Source organism: Branchiostoma belcheri, unplaced genomic scaffold (genome assembly GCF_001625305.1).
Source record: "Branchiostoma belcheri isolate BF01 breed outbred unplaced genomic scaffold, Haploidv18h27 scaffold9, whole genome shotgun sequence".
Classification (NCBI taxonomy): domain Eukaryota; kingdom Metazoa; phylum Chordata; class Leptocardii; order Amphioxiformes; family Branchiostomatidae; genus Branchiostoma; species Branchiostoma belcheri.
The window spans coordinates 4,690,065-4,707,513 of record NW_017804575.1 but is presented as its reverse complement, the minus strand read 5'-3'; the positions used below and the strand labels follow the sequence as shown (position 1 = coordinate 4,707,513).

Here is a 17,449-nt window from a genome sequence, read left to right as displayed (position 1 = left end):
TTTCAGGATGGCAAAATAAATTTTTAAGATTATTCGGAGGAAAACTGCCTGATATGGACATTCATAACACTACTTCTTAGCACATTTTCGCCATCATGTCATACTTGAAGCATTTGATATAGCCAAAGAACATGCAATTGGCCAATATCTGTACTCTGTTCACATGTAACACGTATAACGTAATATCCGGTACTATATATATATTCTCGTAGCTGCAGGCCTAGGTATACGTATACGTGGCGGTAGCTAGCTGATTATCAAACCTCCATGTAACGATCTGTCACATCTAACACTTGTAAATCGGACGTCCTTCCTTCCGCCGAACTGGAAGAAGTTTTCATTTAAAGCCACATCCTTCACCACATTAACCACAACCTCCTTCGCCTTACTTGAGGATGACTGTACCCTAGCCTTTTTACAGTAATGTTAGATTTTCGCCACTAACATAAAACTCATGGTCGAAGTCCATCATATGTCTCAAAGAGAGTTCAAGTGATAAGTTCTTGAAAAGCTCAAGAGTTGTTAGATATAATATTCCTGTCAATATACATAACGGAATGTTATGAATGAATGTTATGAGGTGGTTATAGCAACTGCCAATCCTTTATCACACCATATTCACCGAGAAAGGGCGGGCCATTAACGCTATTATCATGTAGATTACAGAGTTCAACTGGCCATTGTGTCACTTCCGCTTCCAGGGGATTGTTAAAATAACCCCATACCTGAGTTTACACATAGAAGGTGTGTCGGTGCGTATCATAGTGTCGTCAGTTAAGTGTCGTGACACTTATTATAGACATAATATTGTCGTGAGTTACGCCCCCGTTTTTTTTTAATCTTACAACTACTGGCATTGAGTACTGAATGTACCATCAATACTATGCGTTTTGGAGGTCACGAGTTCAAATCCCAGGGTCATAGAAAAGACGTGAAAAATGGTACATACTGACTCAGAAGACCTGTATCTATCTATATACCTTGTTGACAGTGTCAGCTCCCTACATGTTAAGTAACTATACATGATATAAACACCTGACTTATCTTCAAGCAGATGTTAGGAGGTAACAACAACAGTTTGAGAAAAATTGAGTGCGTGTAGTATTACCTTGCTTCTTAACGAATTCCATGCTCTACGTGCCTGTTTTATTGTTTGTTTGTTTGTTTGTTTGTTTGTTTGTTTATTTCCTTACTTGCTTTATTTGCACGGTGATAATATTTTGTAAAGAAAAAGCATCACTTCGTACTAACCTAGCGAAACCAGCCCTACATCTGCTTGGAGATGAAGGCCTTTCAAAAACACGCCCACTTCCATATAAGGCTATGGGGTCATGGAACATTTCGCGCGGTGAGACTTCCGCTTTCCTGCCGCATGGTTTCTATCTTTCGTGACGTAGAACGTCCGGGGGCGAAATGATGTCATGGATTTTCCCCGAATAAACGAAAAGGGAATTCCCAATGTTCTCACACATAAAGGGGGGTAAAGCCCGGCAAGGTAGCCAGAGTTGAGACACCAACGCGAACAGAACAGTCGAAGTCTTACATTGTACGTGAAACCGGCCGAAACAACACACAAGGCAACATGGGGAAGACTTCGTCTAAATGCTGCATGTGCTGCTGCTGTGGCAGTTACACAATAGAGCCTGATGTAAGTACATGTATATTATATGAATAGAGGTTTCAGAAGACCGCCGGACTCTCTTAAAGGTTCTTGAGGTATCATAGTTTAGTGCTGCTTTAAGCGTTGTAGTTAGTAACCGTTACTTTACTATACTGTGAAGTTGAACAGCTTTCTGGCCTTGTTCCAAGTCGTATAAAAGAGTTACCACACTGATGGCTTGTTATTTTATCATGAATGTTAGTATTGAATTTTAAAAAGAATACAGCGAGTGAAACTCACGCCTGTGCTTTTGGACAGTAGCCATGCTTATCGGGTATACCATTGTGAACTCACCGGTATTTCTTTGTTATACCAAGGACATTTTACATATACAGGTGTTGGGAGTGTTGTGTGCCCGCTCGCTCGGGACAAAAGCGTACGATATATACTTTTTACACCAAATTAGAAAGGACCGCTAGAAAGATACTAAGTAGGCAATCAGGAAAGGTCTTATGTTTAGCTATACTTATAGGAGCCAGCTAGGGTCGGTAAAAAACATAAAAGGCTTAAGTGGAGAATGGTTACCAAGCTGGTTGGTTTTGTTTGTTTGTTTGTTTGTTGATAGTATTGGGGGATTTTCTGGCCCGAGATGGTCGTTGTAGGGAGGCTGACCAGGGAGAAGTTCAACTTTCAAGCAGATGTTGGGATAGCTGACATTACGCTTTGTCGGACTTTTCAGTCAGACTATCGCCAGGATAAGAAATTTGACATGCTGTCCGTCCGTTCTTACCCTACAGTTCCCGGAGCTGCAGCCCATGTACCCGGACGTGATCGACCCGATCACCGTGGTGTGTGTGAGTTTCTCCCCGGGCGGCATCCCGAGGGACATCGGGACCTGCATCTACGGCTCCCGCCACACCTTCACCCGCGTCACGGCGGGAGGCCTGGCCCATCGAGCCGGCGTCAGGTATGTGGACTTTCCCCCTTATCTCAAATCGTTCAAACAGTTTGCAACCATAATAGTAGGTAGCCTGGTTACCAAACCTATTATAGCTCCCGAGTCCTACATCCTCTCCTATTTGCGGAGAGGATGTAGGACTCGGGAGCTATAATAGGTTTGGTAACCAGGCTAAATGGTAGGGACATTATCATTAGATAGCTTTAAACAATGTCTAGAGTTAGATGTTAAAGGGTTAGGTGTAACAAGTCGATCGGTGTAATGTAGCCAGCTGCCGCCGCGCCGCGTGCCTGCGACACTGGTGTGTTACTCCGAAAGGCGGCCATACCGCTATACAGATACAATTAATGTCAGCTCTCTTGTCATAAATAAATTACCAAAATGGACGCGTTCTGTATGTCATTTCCCCATTTCTTTCCTGCGTTGCGTTGAAGTAAACATGTAGTTCTCTTTTCTGTTCTCACATTTGTCAATTAAAACTTTTTATACGAAGCAATTGTCAGCGGTGGGGGTGGTGAACTTCACAATATGTCTGCCCATATAATAGCTTTTAAACATTTTATAGACGGAATCGTCGTAAACTCGGCAGCTAGCTAGCTTGTAATATTGTGGGGATGACATTGCTAAAGGCGCTGTCAGTCTAAGTACAATGTAGTTGCAAATTGAGAGATGCAATGATGTAATAGTACCCCGGAGGGGGTATGACTAAGGCTGCGCAACAGGTGGTCAGACACGGCTCGGGTATTCTAAATTTATCTCAGAAGCATTCTTGAAAATGATATGTTCAAATCGCAGGTCAGTGCATTTTAATCCCCATGCAAGAACTGAGGAAAGTATCATAATGTTCAACCTGATTGCCCTTCAGTCGACTTCTAGAGGAACGTGTCTAGTGGGCGATAAATGCTAATAATTAACCTCAAAACGTAGACCGGAAAAAGGGGAACTCGCCTTGTTACGTTTGAATAAACAAACGCCGGCTTTACAGAGTTCCAAAGTCCGCGATATGCGATTTGGGCGCGCGTGTGTGGGTGGGTCGGGAATTTAAGGAAGGAAGTCCCCGTTTCTGTTGTGCCCCGTCGTTATGGAGTACATTTTGTGATAATATCCTACTCTCGAGCTCCAAGCAGAGGTTTGGGTTTGGGTTTTTTTTAGCTTGTTTTTAGGCTTGTTTTATCGGGGTCTCTCTTTTGCATTCAGTGCAAAAGAGAAACCCCGATAAAAAAGCCTAAAAACACGCTACAAATACCCCCAAAACCCAAACCTCTGCTTGGAGAGTAATAATATCCAAGCATTCTGTGGAACGTTCTTTAAAAATGGACTAAAGGTTATAGAAAACTACTACAATACGTTGGGATGTATCCACATTTCTGAACAAGTCGGAGAAGATTTGTAAAAATTGTTCCTCAAATGCAGGGGAAGACGAAAACCATTTCATCTCTAATTGTCCATTCTATAATGATATCAGAGACCAATTGTTTATCACCGTGTCCAAAATACACCATTTACTTGCCAGCTATCCCTCACCGAGAGAAAACAAAAACGAACATATCACTGAGACCAAGAAAAAAGTCAAACCCACCAAAACTAGTACCACGTATGTTGTACTTTTCACATAGTTTCTCATATCATTGTCTACTTTTTCATACATGTTGTTTGTACATGTATTTGAAATTAACCGTCTGGCATGTTGGAACCGACCTACAGAACATCCACATTGGTGGAGTATTTACTTAGTATATGATATTATTTCCTTACCAGAGAGTCATATGTATTTTGTTATAGTTAAAAACAATACATAACGTCACACAGGTGACGTTTAGTAGGCGTAACCACGTTTCGAACTATTTATACAGGCAATCGTTATCATTTCATTCAGTCATTTCATGATGTCATGATCAAAAAAAGTACATAACGTCAATAGATAATTACTGCACTTAATTACTGCACTCTAGAAGCCAACTTGTACTAGGCACGACATCACTTTTTCTTTTTCCTACTAAATTAAAAGCAAAACATAACGTCAATAGATAATGAGTGCATCCAAGAAGCCAACTTGTACTAGGCACGACATCACTTTTTCCTGCTAAGGCCACACCAACTTAATTTTATGGATGACATCCGCGCGCGCATTGATTTTCGTCTGTTCTCAAAAAAAAAAAAAGGATCACGTCATCCGAGGCTCTGGCCTGGATAGTCTATGGTAGCTTGCTATATAGCGACAGTACGGAGCCTGTGGTAACTCTGAAGGATGGCACCCAGGCTACCAAAGCTCCACGACTCAAGACCTCAGTACATACGTACAGTGCCGATTCATAAATCCGAAAAAAACAGCATGTGCCGGCTTGTCGTATACGTCGCTATGTTCTGCCGCAAATTCACAATACCAGCTTTGCCTTTGTATTTTTGTGGTTTAGTAGCATTTTTATTTTTGGCCGGATTTTTATTTTATTCGCCCGCGCGCACTAGTTTGGGGGTCTTCAGAGGATGTCATCCATAAAATTAAGACGGTGTGGCCTAACTTAAAAGCAAAAGATAACGTCAATAGATAATGAGTGCATCCAAGAAGCTAATTTGTACTAGGCACGGCCTTTTCAATGTGTGGTGCCCTGAGGCCGTTTCCATGGAAATGACGTCACTTGGCGCGCTTTGTTTTTTGGTGGGACTTCCCTCTCAACTTTTGGTGACTCACCGGCGTGTGACTAGAGTACATACTAGTTGATTTAATTTGTTTCGTTGTCAATTATTTACAATACACGTGTGTAAAAAGAGGGCATAGAAACAATTGAATTTTAGGAGAACCCACTCGATAAACCCTTAGGTTTCTTGGGTTCTCCCGCACATTTGGTTGTACATATTCATTACATACTGTTTTATTTTTATGTGCAAACTGAAATAAACAAAAGAATACTACACCTACTAACTCTCTGTGAGGAACTCAGTCAACCTGAAACTTTCGGTAAAGATTATCCAACAGCAAATAGCAGGGTTCGAAATACTGGGTGCACTAATTGCACCGAAATTTAGAGCTGTGGACCAAGTTTTTTTCTGTGTGTGCACCGGTGAACTCAAATATTTTTGTAGGTTAACACATGTAAAGATGTTAATGTATAGCAGTATATAGCATATTCTTCACATCTAGTCAAATCACTGTTGTAGTACTCTTCTTCAGTAATAAAATATAATATATATAAGTAGTTTTTTTTCCGACATTCTATATTTCATCCTATAGGGTGTACCCAAAAGTTCAGACATCCCAACATGAAAGGAAACTGTGCTTAATAAAAAAATCGGCAATATCAAAATGTCAACAACGTACGGATTCGGAGCTTGCTACCGCAGCTATAACCAAATAAGGTAAAGAAAAATCTGTGAGGAACTGTTGATTATTATACTTAGTTCCTCTTCTCGTTCCTAAATTTCCCCATTTCTCACGGCAAGTTTCGTTGTTGAGGTTTCAGGCAAATACTCCGAGTGAGACATGTGACCCGTACATGTACAACACACTCAAGACAATAGAAAGAAAGCAGAAGTAGTCATGGGGTGCATGTGCACCTTAGTGCACCGAAATTTAGAGCTGTGAACCAATTGCAAGTTTTTTTCTGTGCGTGCACCGGTGAACTCAAATATTTTTGTAGGTTAACACATATAAAGATGTTAATGTATAGCAGTATATAGCATATTCTTCACATCTAGGTGTTAGAAATATAACAAAATCACTGTTGTAGTATTCTTCTTCAGTAATGAAATATAAGTAGTTTTTTCCGACATTCTATATTTCATCTTATACTGTATGGTGTACCCAAAAGTTCAGACATCCCAACATAAAAGGAAACTGTGCTTAATAAAACAAAATCGGCAATATCAAAATGTCAACAACGTACGGATTCGGAGCTTGCTACCACAGCTATAACCAAATAAGGTAAAGAAAAATCTGTGAGGAACTATAATACTTAGTTCCTCTTCTCGTTCCTAAATTTCCCCATTTCTCACGGCAAGTTTCGTTGTTGAGGTTTCAGGCAAATACTTAGAGTGAGACATGTGACCCGTACATGTACAACACACTCAAGACAATAGAAAGAAAGCAGAAGTAGTCATGGGGTGCATGTGCACCTTAGTGCACCGAAATTTAGAGCTGTGGACCAAGTTTTTTTCTGTGTGTGCACCGGTGAACTCAAATATTTTTGTAGGTTAACACATGTAAAGATGTTAATGTATAGCAGTATACAGCATATTATTAACATCTAAGTGTTATAAATATAACAAAATCACTGTTGTAGTACTCTTCTTCAGTAATGAAATATGAGTATTTTTTCCGACATTCTTTATTTCATCTTATGGTGTACCCAAAAGTTCAAACATCCCAACATAAAAGGAAACTGTGCTTAATAAAAAAAAATCGGCAATATCAAAATGTCAACAACGTACGGATTCGGAGCTTGCTACCGCAGCTATAACCAAATAAGGTAAAGAAAAATCTGTGAGGAACTGTTGATAACACTTAGTTCCTCTTCTCGTTCCTAAATTTCCCCATTTCTCACGGCAAGTTTCGTTGTTGAGATTTCCGGCAAATACCCCGAGTGAGACATGTGACCCGTACATGTACAACACACCTGTCCAAACAATAGAAAGAAAGCAGAAGTAGTCATGGGAGAGGGGTCCCATCCAGGGGTGTTGTTTTACTTCTTGTCTGCGTTGTATATATAATATAAACATGACCTGGAACAGGAACATATATAGTTGTTTATTGCAAATTCATGCCCGAGGGCTAATTGCATACATTGACAAGAAAAATGTGGTGATATAAGACTATTTGCTAACATGAACTTCTACGTGTACGATATACTTATCGAACCTACTATCTCTACTTAAGGTATACATACAGGATAAAAAAGTAAATATGCAATATGTGAACAAGTAATAGGAACAAGGTAACTGCTATTCAAATCTATTCTATTCTATCAAACTATTCAACATAAAGCCAACACCTGACTATCGTTGCGCTTGAACTTCTAGAAATACATTTTCAAATGCATATGAAACCAGCGTAAACAGTTCAAGCAACGGTTGTGCTGCCGAGTGCCGAGTGGTCCGGTCAAAATCTAATATGTTCTATATACAAAGCTGGTGTGTTACGCCGAAAGGCGGTTATACCGGCTATACAGATACAGAAGCTGGTGTGTTACGCCGAAGGGCGGTTAATACCGGCTATACAGATACAGAAAGCTGGTGTGTTACGCCGAAAGGCGGTTATACCGGCTATACAGATACAGAAGCTGGTGTGTTACGCCGAAAGGCGGTTATACCGGCTATACAGATACAGAAGCTGGTGTGTTACGCCGAAAGGCGGTTATACCGGCTATACAGATACAGAAGCTGGTGTGTTACGCCGAAAGGCGGTTATACCGGCTAGACAGATACAGATACAAAGATATACAAGGCTAGTAATCCAACTGACATACCGAATATATCGTGACCATTGATATCCATTTACATCATCTTGAGATATATTTTGCTTTGCATGATGAAACACGTACACACACACGCACAGAGATAGAGAGAGAGAGAGAAAGAAAAAAAAAGAAAAAGAAAGGGAGAAAGGAAGAAAGAAAGAAAGAAAGAAAGAGATACAGAGAGAGATACAGATATATATATATATATAGAGAGAGATAAACACACACACACACACTTGAACACACAGGCAAGTGCACACGAAGAGAGCTAGAAACGTGCAGGTTTTGAATGTTATTAATTCACTTACTGCTATACAAGCGTCTAACAAACCTTGTTTCTGTTCCCGTACAGGGAAGGAGACCAGTTGGTTAATGTGAATGGAGTCAACGTGGAGGGGCTGCGGCATGGACAAGTCATCAATATGTTTGCCGGCATTGGGGACGCCGTCAAGATGGTAAGTTTATAATCATTTCAAGGCGGCACAACACAGTTTTAGCCCTATGGGGATTTCTATAGTTAAGGACCCCAAAGTGACTCACTTCGACTCACTGAAAATCATAGTAGAGTGCACAAGCAAGGTTCAGAATTTTGATGTTTAATTTCAGGGTATGGGGTACAAAATATGTGAAAATGAGCTTAGATTTGCCGGCTAGTTCTCTTCTCACGCCCTCTGTTATTAGCGCCACTGCGGAGGTCATGGAACTGCAGCCGACGCACAGTACTAGGCGGGACAAGTATCCAAGCGCAAATCTACGCCGATTAAACACGCAACATAATTCAACTTTTACAGTCTCAAAACTGACGTATTCCTCTAACATTTACCACAGGTTCTATCTCGATGTCATGCACAGAACAATCTCTGCACCCTTCTCTAGTATTGTGCAGCACTAAGTTTGTGCCCGGACTACTTTTATAAATACTGTGTTGTGCGGCCCTATTTCCCAAACTTACCCCCCCCCCCCCACACACACACACTATGTTCCTCTTCACAGTACAATACAAATCTTAGTACTATCTTGAAAGTTCATTTGTGTTGGTAGAAATCATTATGAAGCAAGTGTAAACTGTAATTTCCAACACAACAAAATGGACTCACCCAAATTTTTGACTGTACAACTCCAGTCTTTGTCAAGGAATAAACAATCCACCGCTTCCGTGACGTCACGCAGATAACACACGTGACTCCGTGAGCAGTGGATCATAGGTTGCAGAAAATCTGTGGCGCCCCCCGTCTCTGTCGAGGGATGGTTGTAATGCCCTGATGTACTGGCCTCTGAGGGATTAAAGAGGCCATCTACATCAGGGCGCAACTAAAGGTTCGGACCTCCACCGCAAGAGACCCCTAAACCCCTACACATTCTTCTTTAAACTCCGAATTAGTTGCCACAAATTACACATCGAAACCGGTAGACATAACCGCACTCCCCTAGAACAACGAATATTTCGGTACTGTGATCTAGGAAGAATCGAAGATGAGAAACATTTTGTAACAGAATGTAAACTATACAACAAAGAGAGAGCAGACCTTTACAATCTGATACAATCTATGTTCCCCTTCTTTATACATCTAAGCTGTACAGATAAATTTATATTTCTAATGAGCTTAGACAAACCTTCTGTATTGAAATATATCTGTTCTTACATTTTTGCCATTACTAAGAAACGAGAAGAAACCGAATTTACTTGATTTTAGCTAATTGACGATGTATATATGTAACGTTATCTATATTCCATCCTTTTTTGTGACCTGTACTTAATCCAGTGGGTATGTGTGTACAATAAAGGTCTTCATTCATTCATTCTTCTTTAATTAGTACACGCTGTAGCTTCAATGATGGTTCGAAAAAAAATAGCTAGCTAACCCGTGTGATGTTTTCTCGTGCAGGAAATGCGCCGACCGTCCGGAGGAAGCAACACCAGCTCACAGTCCATGTCTGACGCCGAAATCATCACAGCGCAACTAAGGATAGGGGACATCGATGGTGAGTAGTAAAAAAATGCATTTATTTTTCTTCAATCGCGTCTTCTTGAGTGGGAAATTTTGTCACCAAATTTCTTTTGTTTCCTATGTTTACGTATATGTGTTTTCGAAGGTATATTTGCCTTACTCACTATAAAATCTTACTCTTAATAACCTACACCGTCCGCCATGCTGGTGTCCCAATTTGCATAGAAATGAATCGTACTTGCAGTGTAAATGGCTTCTTTTTTGTCTAGTTTGAAACACTAACGTCAAATGGTTGCCGCTGAATTTGAGGGTGCCCTCTATAAAATGATTGAGATTGAAATCGAATAACGACACAAATATGGCGGCAGACGTATTTATGGCGTCATGAAAAGTCTTTATGCATGACTTATGGTTCCCAATCCCCCTGTGCTGCAGTGGTCACGCCTGTAGAGGATGAGGACGATGTGCAGTCACCCCGCATAACGCTGGAGTACCACCAGCTGCAGCGGAACCAGCTACACCACCAGTACGGCTCCAGAACGGGCGTGCTGCTGCCGACCAGCAGCGGGGGAAGGGCCGTCAAGGGACGGCTTACCTCCTCCAACAGGTCTAACGGTGAGTCACAGCCACAAATTTGGTTTATCTTCGGTCTGCTCTCCGGTTCTATTCCGGTATGCAGGATTTTGATTTGGAGCCATGTTCGATCACAGGGTACTTAGTATATAATTAGTAAGCACATGAAGATGCTTCCACCACAGATAATCCGAATACCCACCAACGTTTAAAGTGGTCACGAATTAAGCGATTCAGATTATGAGCAAATGAAAATCCTGAGGACACAGGGCACTTAGTACATGTAGCTAGCTGCGTTAAGAATATGCAAAGATTGAAACCCCTTCGCGTTACGTTCGGAACACCTAATTCCATGACATGATTTATTGCTGGTCTATCTATCCGATTTAGGATAGTGTAAATAACATAGGATGTGCGATCTCCTAGCTGTTTTATATTCCCTACGTACTGTATCGCTGACTGAAGCCTCCTTCTTTCCTCACAGCCACCATAGCCGTCCACAGCTTCTTTAGCGTCCCTCCGCTGGGCGGAACGTACGTCATCTTAGAGTTCGAGAAAAGGAACAAGTTCTTCACCTGTCTAACAGGGGGAAGAGTCAGAATCCAGGTGGGTACGAGAAAAACAGATGAAATCCATCAATTTTTCCGAATTTTTTCCAGCACATCATCACACATAAACGGCACATCATCTTATACATATATGAGGGCCTGCAAGGGGGGGGGGGTAGTGATTACGAATTACGTAAAATTTTCGCCGCCTATTACGAATTACGTTAAAGTCTCAGAGCTGATTACGACTTTACGATTTGTGGCTAATGTCCTATTACGAATTACGTTGATTTTTGCGGAGGCTGCCTACGAATTACGAAGTCTAAAATGGCCTGATTACGCCTTACGAAAAAGGGCTTGCAGGCCCTCATATATTTAGTAATTACAAATGCAAAGTAAAGTGTCTGTCTAGACAAGTTGTTAATATTATAATGTTACATGTTATTCACAAATCATGGTGTTATAGACTTCACTTTATAGGTTTGTTTTTATACAGATATCAAACAACAAAATATAAATTAATTACGTTACATTGATCACACCCACACAACGCGGTCACATGAAATTGAAGTCTGCCTGTACTGATCATGTTTATGGTCCGAAGATGTTTACCTGTTTTTGTTTTTTTTCCAGAGTGGAAGCGCCGTGGAGAACATCACCTCTCCAGACGACGCCCGTGTGTTCGTCATGAGGCCTAAAGGCACTGACCTCATGTTCGAGTCCACCAAGTTCCCGGGCACGTTCCTGACCATCCACAGAGGTAATCTACAGCTGAGGAACAGTGGGAGCACCATTGAAAGCCAATACTTCCGCCTGCACAGCATTTGAGCACCAGGTGGGGAGCACGTGATAAGCGCGTGATGAGCACGTGAATGACATGTCCAAGGGCACGTGAACAGCATGAAGGACACGTGAACAGCAAGTTCAAATGTGAGAAGATGTGACAGATACATGTACAAGTATGTCATTGATGTGTGTTAGTGTTAAAGTCTGTAACTAGAGTAAAGCTCTGAAAACTGTACATACAACACTTGCTGTGCCTATTAGACCAAAATGTTTATACGCATCTGCTAGCTTCATTCAATGCATACTTTATTCAGTGCATACTTTCCATTTAAACCGCTAAGGTGTCCTAATGTTGCATTATAAATGCACGTCTTTGCACATCTTTGCAAACCCTGCCGCTTCGTGGTGGTAGGCGGGGTCTACAAATATTCGCCATAGATTGGCGGATTGATATAACCGTGCACGTTTTTGTGCACCCACGTTTATTCTACTGAAGGAATCTCGGAAGGCAAGGGTAACATGACGTCATATCCGGTGTGCCATTGTCGATTTGGACGCTCCCGAAAGAAATATGGGAAGATGAGTATAAAACAAAATACATACTTCAACATAGAAAGAGTCTAAAAGTTAGATGGCAAATTCCGTACTTTTTTAATGACAACGTGTGACAAAATGTTCTCAAAAAACATATTTCAGGTACATTTCTTGCAAACACGTTGTAATTCTTTTTGAAATTGTCACTTTTTTCAGAAGCTTCATCAAAGACATTAAGACATGTAACTAACTCACACTATCATTCTAAAAGTTTTCCTCAAGCAACACATGCACACCGGAAGTATTTGACAAGATAACCTTTGCTTCCTCCTTGGTGAACGAAATGTCTTTTCTTGACGCTTCGTGGTAGATCTCTGTTTTAAGAGTGAATCTTTTCCTTAAACCAATATTATCAAGGTATACTTATGGTCATCTATATATACATGTATATGCCATAGGAAAGTTCTGTATTAAATTAGCATAGTTTTCCCCCTTTATTATATTATAATAGCAGCCTATGTAAATTAGTAGGTGTAAGGAGGATATAACCATCGATGGAGTATATAATGTAGTGCAAGTTTTTGTGTGATTGATATTTTAGGTTTGTACAGTTATGCAACTGTAGACATCACATCTATGTTCCAACATGATATTCAATATTTCATATATTATATACATTATACATATTATTTGTAATTCAGCACCTGCCTTTTTCATGATTTTGCAATAAACTGATTTTATCATGTAAATCTGTTCATTCTCTCGTCATTTTTAATGATTTTCAAACAATAATAACATAAAGTAATTACATACGATATTTACGTTCAAGACAGATACACAACATAAAAGTCTTGTTACGTGAAATCTTTCTGATAACTTTATTTAATCTGTAATAGTCTTAAATCTTCATACTTTAGAGAAATAACGTGTGAGTAATATAGATATCATTGACATTCTACTGTAACAGAGTGTATTAAAACAGTACGAAAAGAAACAAAACATATACATTAAACAAAAAAATATGTAAAACCTTGCCAAGCCAATATCTCAATAACAATCGGTATGAATGATTCTATTGACGGTATAAATTCAAATATACATTAATACACATAACCCACAATAACATAATATACATACACATATTCTTACATACACATGATTACTAGGTGGTCTTCTGTTGGCTTCTTGCATAGCCTGACTAAATCTGCGCTCCTAGCGGCCGGCCCGGTATTACACCAGCTGGTGTAATACCGGGCCGGCCGCTAGGAGCGCAGATTTAGACAGGCTAGCTTCTTGCATAGGGAATAGCTTTTACATGTAGCAACCCTTGCGCGTCATTCAGTCGTTATCAATATATTGTTATACTTCTCTATGATACAGACATTTTCTATAAATCTATATAGTCTATACATTTTACAGGTGCATGACGATGTTAGGGATTTGCACATTAGGCCATGTTGATTTGATTATATGGATGACATCCGCGCGCGCATGAATTTTCGGCCGTTTCCAAAAAAAAAAAAAGTTTTCAACCATACTATAAATCATACAAAACAGTTGCAAAATGAGCAAAAATATACCATAAGTTACAAAAAAAATTAATAAAAACTATACCAATGTCGTAGAATGCCAAAATCAAACGAAAAAAGACGAAATTGTAAAGAAATGAACTTGAAGACTAGATCATTCGCCAAACCATATTCTGTGCCATTTGCTCAACCCTCATGACCACGTAGATTTCATAATGAAAATAACTTTTTTTTTTGCAAAACTTTTTTTTTTATTTGCACGCGCGCATCAGTTTTGGGGCTCCCGGAGGATGTCATCCATATAATCAAATCAACATGGCCTTACCTTATGATTGCATGGCCAAGCTAGAGGGGGAGAGGGGGTATTTTAGCATGGTGTAATCTTTTATTTACCATTGTTTTAAGAGCAGCTTTTTAGTAGCCCTTCTTTCAACTTCGATACTCACTCATTCCTGTATGTACAACAGGCAGCAAATATTCTGACACTACTGTGATTCTCACGTGAACATTTTAGTCTGTCTTGCATCGACGATAAAGCATTGTGCCAGGGACGGGGGGCGATACAAACTTCCTGGCACATTTCACCTGATACTTGAGTCACGTGCTCGTATGAGAGGCCCCCTATTTCTCTATTTATCCCTTGACATCCATTTTTCCTTGCTTCGTAGCTCTATCATTTCAGTTGACGATCTAGTTATGTAATTACGTCTTTTCCTAGAGCTTAAACAAGTTGTCTAAAATGTTTCTAATCCCACTTATTATGTTTACCTTCGCAGAAGGAAAACATATTGTTTTGCTCTGTTTCTTCTTCCTCTTCTTCTTCCTCTTCTCCAGAGAAATAAGGTCAATGACCTGAACCAGACGTCTGCAACCATTAGTAACTAGTGTTGGGTTACATCATGTTGCAAGTTTATAGTAGGACGGATTTAGACTCCTGTCACCATATATATGAATGTGTTTGAGTAAGAATTAACAGAGCATACAATATGCGAAGGTAAACATTATGCATCTGCTTTGAAAATATTACCTTTCTAGTATTGCTTATGTATTATATTGCTAGTGAAATTGAACTATAGTCTAGTACGCTTTGCTTTATATAAACATGATGGCTCAGTTGAGGTAAGCATGTACAACTTTGAAGAACATTTCAGAACATTTTTTCCTGCGCGCTTCTTAATGCTTCAAGAGTAATATCCGTCCCTAGAAGCCCCCTTTATATGTTAGGACATTACAGCTCCGTGTATAACTGCGTCTGGTACAGCTGTGATGAGGCCGGTTGGTAAGACGGGGCCGGTGGATTACCTCCACCTTCAAACCGCACATTCCGCTGCTCGGAAAGTAGTTCCCGCATAACCGAGTACAGATCACTCCGCAGACTCGAGGTGATCTCTCGCCGTAACAGGTCGATTTCCTCCAAACCTGCAGATGCAGAATAATTGCCGTAAATCAGTTGTACCATCGCGGACATTTTATGACATGTAGCCTCAAACGCTTATTTAGGCCACAGCAAGTAATTTTTATGGATGACATCAGCGCGCGCATTAATTTTCGCCTGATTTTAGAAAAAAAAACAAGAAATTTTGTTGCCTTCTGACAGTGGTCAACATGCCAAAAATGAGCAAAGACGTCTGTTCCCATGCCGGAAGGTGGATGGCAGATAACTATGAAGAGAGGGGACAAGAAAATGCTCTAATTTAATGTTTTGTTTCTTACTTTGATGCAACGATATGTGATGCTGGCTGTGTATATGTGATGTTCCCACTGATTAAAAATCATTTCTACCATGATACTAAAATGTAGGAACCTTGTATTTTTCGGCCCGCCTTGTTTTTTTTCGCCCGCTCGCATTAGATTTGGAGTCTGCGGAGGATGTCATCCATAAAATTTACTTGCTGTGGCCTTATGGCAGCTGAAAGAATCTACTGATCATTTGTAATGGCTTACAGGCTGGACACATAGAAAGTGTCACTTTAACTAAGGTTAAAGTGGCACGACGTAGAATAGCGTTTCCTTGCCAACGTTTCTGTAACTATCTGCTTAATGGCCGTAGTTTTCAGCCTCTACTTCCCCTTGCTGCTTCGTGGTGTGGCAGTAAGGATACGGTCGTAAACGTGACTGAATACTAGCAGTACCAAAACAACAACCAAACCTATTGCATCAACCAGATAAATATCTAGTAGGTTGAGTTAGGCTGATTTTCCCATAAAATTGGCATATGTATCTAATGTAGTCGCTTCAGAAAAACTAAAGCCAATTTTTACGGTTTTAATTTACTTATTACGTACACTTGAAGTAAATAGAAAATAGTTCACCCCTACCGAGTGGCATGTTGGTATCATCCATCTCCAGCGAGGGCTGATGGGATAGCTGTCCGACAGGTAGGTGGGAGGGGGCCGGGGAGACTCTGCCGCTCGGGGTGGTTCCCTTCAGCATCCGGCACACATCCCGCTTGAACTGCTCGATCTGCATGTTCCCCCGGGCGGCCTCCTTCCTCCGGTCCTCACGCAACTCAAACCTGGTGAATACGGAAGTTTTGAGTGACTTCGGTTGAAAGCTTTGTCATGTCTTGTTTTTTTTATTATTATTGCGAAACATGTAATCAGCAGACGTGGCCGGTGACGACACACTCAAGGTTTTTCAACTTATATTAACCCTCAACAGAACACCTTCCCGGACTGATTAATCTGTACACCTGGGGTCCGCGCGGACCCCAGAGCAGTTTTTTGCTAATTTTTAGAAATTATCAACATGCTACCAGCTCAATTGTTTTGCAAACTGATGTGGGAACCTCTGTGTCCACATTACATACAAAAATCATACATTTTGAACTTTTTCTATTTTTTGGTGAAGAAAAGAAGACAAGAAGAAATACCCGATTTTTAAACCCATTTCAGACTGAAGGGGCTTTTGAGGCCCAACTTTGATCTCAGATAGCGGCTAAACGGCTTGCGCTAGAAGTATCAAATTTGGAGACCTTTCCTAAAATGTCTCTGGAAAAAAGTTCATATTAGTTTTATACTAGTAAGTTGATGTTTTTTTTGTGTTGTCATGGCAACGGGTAGTTTTTTTGAAAATAGAAGTAATTTTGGTTTAAACATAAACATTTTCTGAGTTTTATATAAAATTACACTTCTTTTCCAACATTTATAACATCTTACATAATTAAATATAAGTTAAATCATTTGATATGCATAGAATATGCTAATTTGATGACGTCATTGGTCAAAATCCAATATGGCGGACTATATTATTAGCTCTGACGTCATATGACGTCATAATTACACCAAAGTTATTAAAATTTAATTCTATTACTACACCATTCTCTGAAAACTTGGTAGACATACGATGAATGCATAAAAACATATAAAAACGGAAATAAGGTAATGTATAAGAACGCCAGTGTATCCATTATGATCGAAAGCCGGCTGGGGTCCGCGCGGACCCCAAACGAAAATTAGATATAATTTTTTATAAATGGTAGAACGAGTTTCTGCACTGTATTGATAGACAACTTTGTGGGTG

The 17,449-nt window shown here is 40.2% G+C and overlaps 2 protein-coding genes across 2 annotated transcripts in view; one reads left to right on the top strand and one right to left on the bottom strand.

Annotated features, from left to right (window-relative positions):
- The first annotated feature begins 1,494 nt into the window (after positions 1–1,494).
- Positions 1,495–13,141, top strand: LOC109487726. The gene is made up of 7 exons (XM_019791783.1): positions 1,495–1,648; positions 2,398–2,567; positions 8,361–8,463; positions 9,895–9,991; positions 10,393–10,572; positions 11,015–11,136; positions 11,712–13,141. The coding sequence occupies exons 1-7, from the start codon at positions 1,583–1,585 to the stop codon at positions 11,904–11,906; spliced, it is 933 nt and encodes a 310-aa protein (XP_019647342.1). The 5' UTR covers positions 1,495–1,582; the 3' UTR covers positions 11,907–13,141.
- A 1,791-nt stretch (positions 13,142–14,932) lies between these two features.
- LOC109487655 (transient-receptor-potential-like protein) overlaps positions 14,933–17,449 on the bottom strand; it is a 26,303-nt gene continuing 23,786 nt past the window's right edge. The window contains exons 17-18 of the mRNA XM_019791659.1: positions 16,246–16,442; positions 14,933–15,346 (exon numbers count right to left, since the gene is read on the bottom strand). Coding sequence (XP_019647218.1) covers positions 15,156–15,346; positions 16,246–16,442 — 388 coding nt within the window. The 3' untranslated portion in view covers positions 14,933–15,155. The remainder of the gene's footprint in view (positions 15,347–16,245; positions 16,443–17,449) is intronic.

Coding starts and splice junctions, on each gene's coding strand:
- LOC109487726 (XM_019791783.1), top strand. CDS start 1,583: ATGGGGAAGACTTCGTCTAAATGCTGCATGTGCTGCTGCTGTGGCAGT. Junction 2,568..8,360: donor GCCCATCGAGCCGGCGTCAG/GTATGTGGACTT, acceptor GTTCCCGTACAG/GGAAGGAGACCAGTTGGTTA. Junction 8,464..9,894: donor TTGGGGACGCCGTCAAGATG/GTAAGTTTATAA, acceptor TTTCTCGTGCAG/GAAATGCGCCGACCGTCCGG.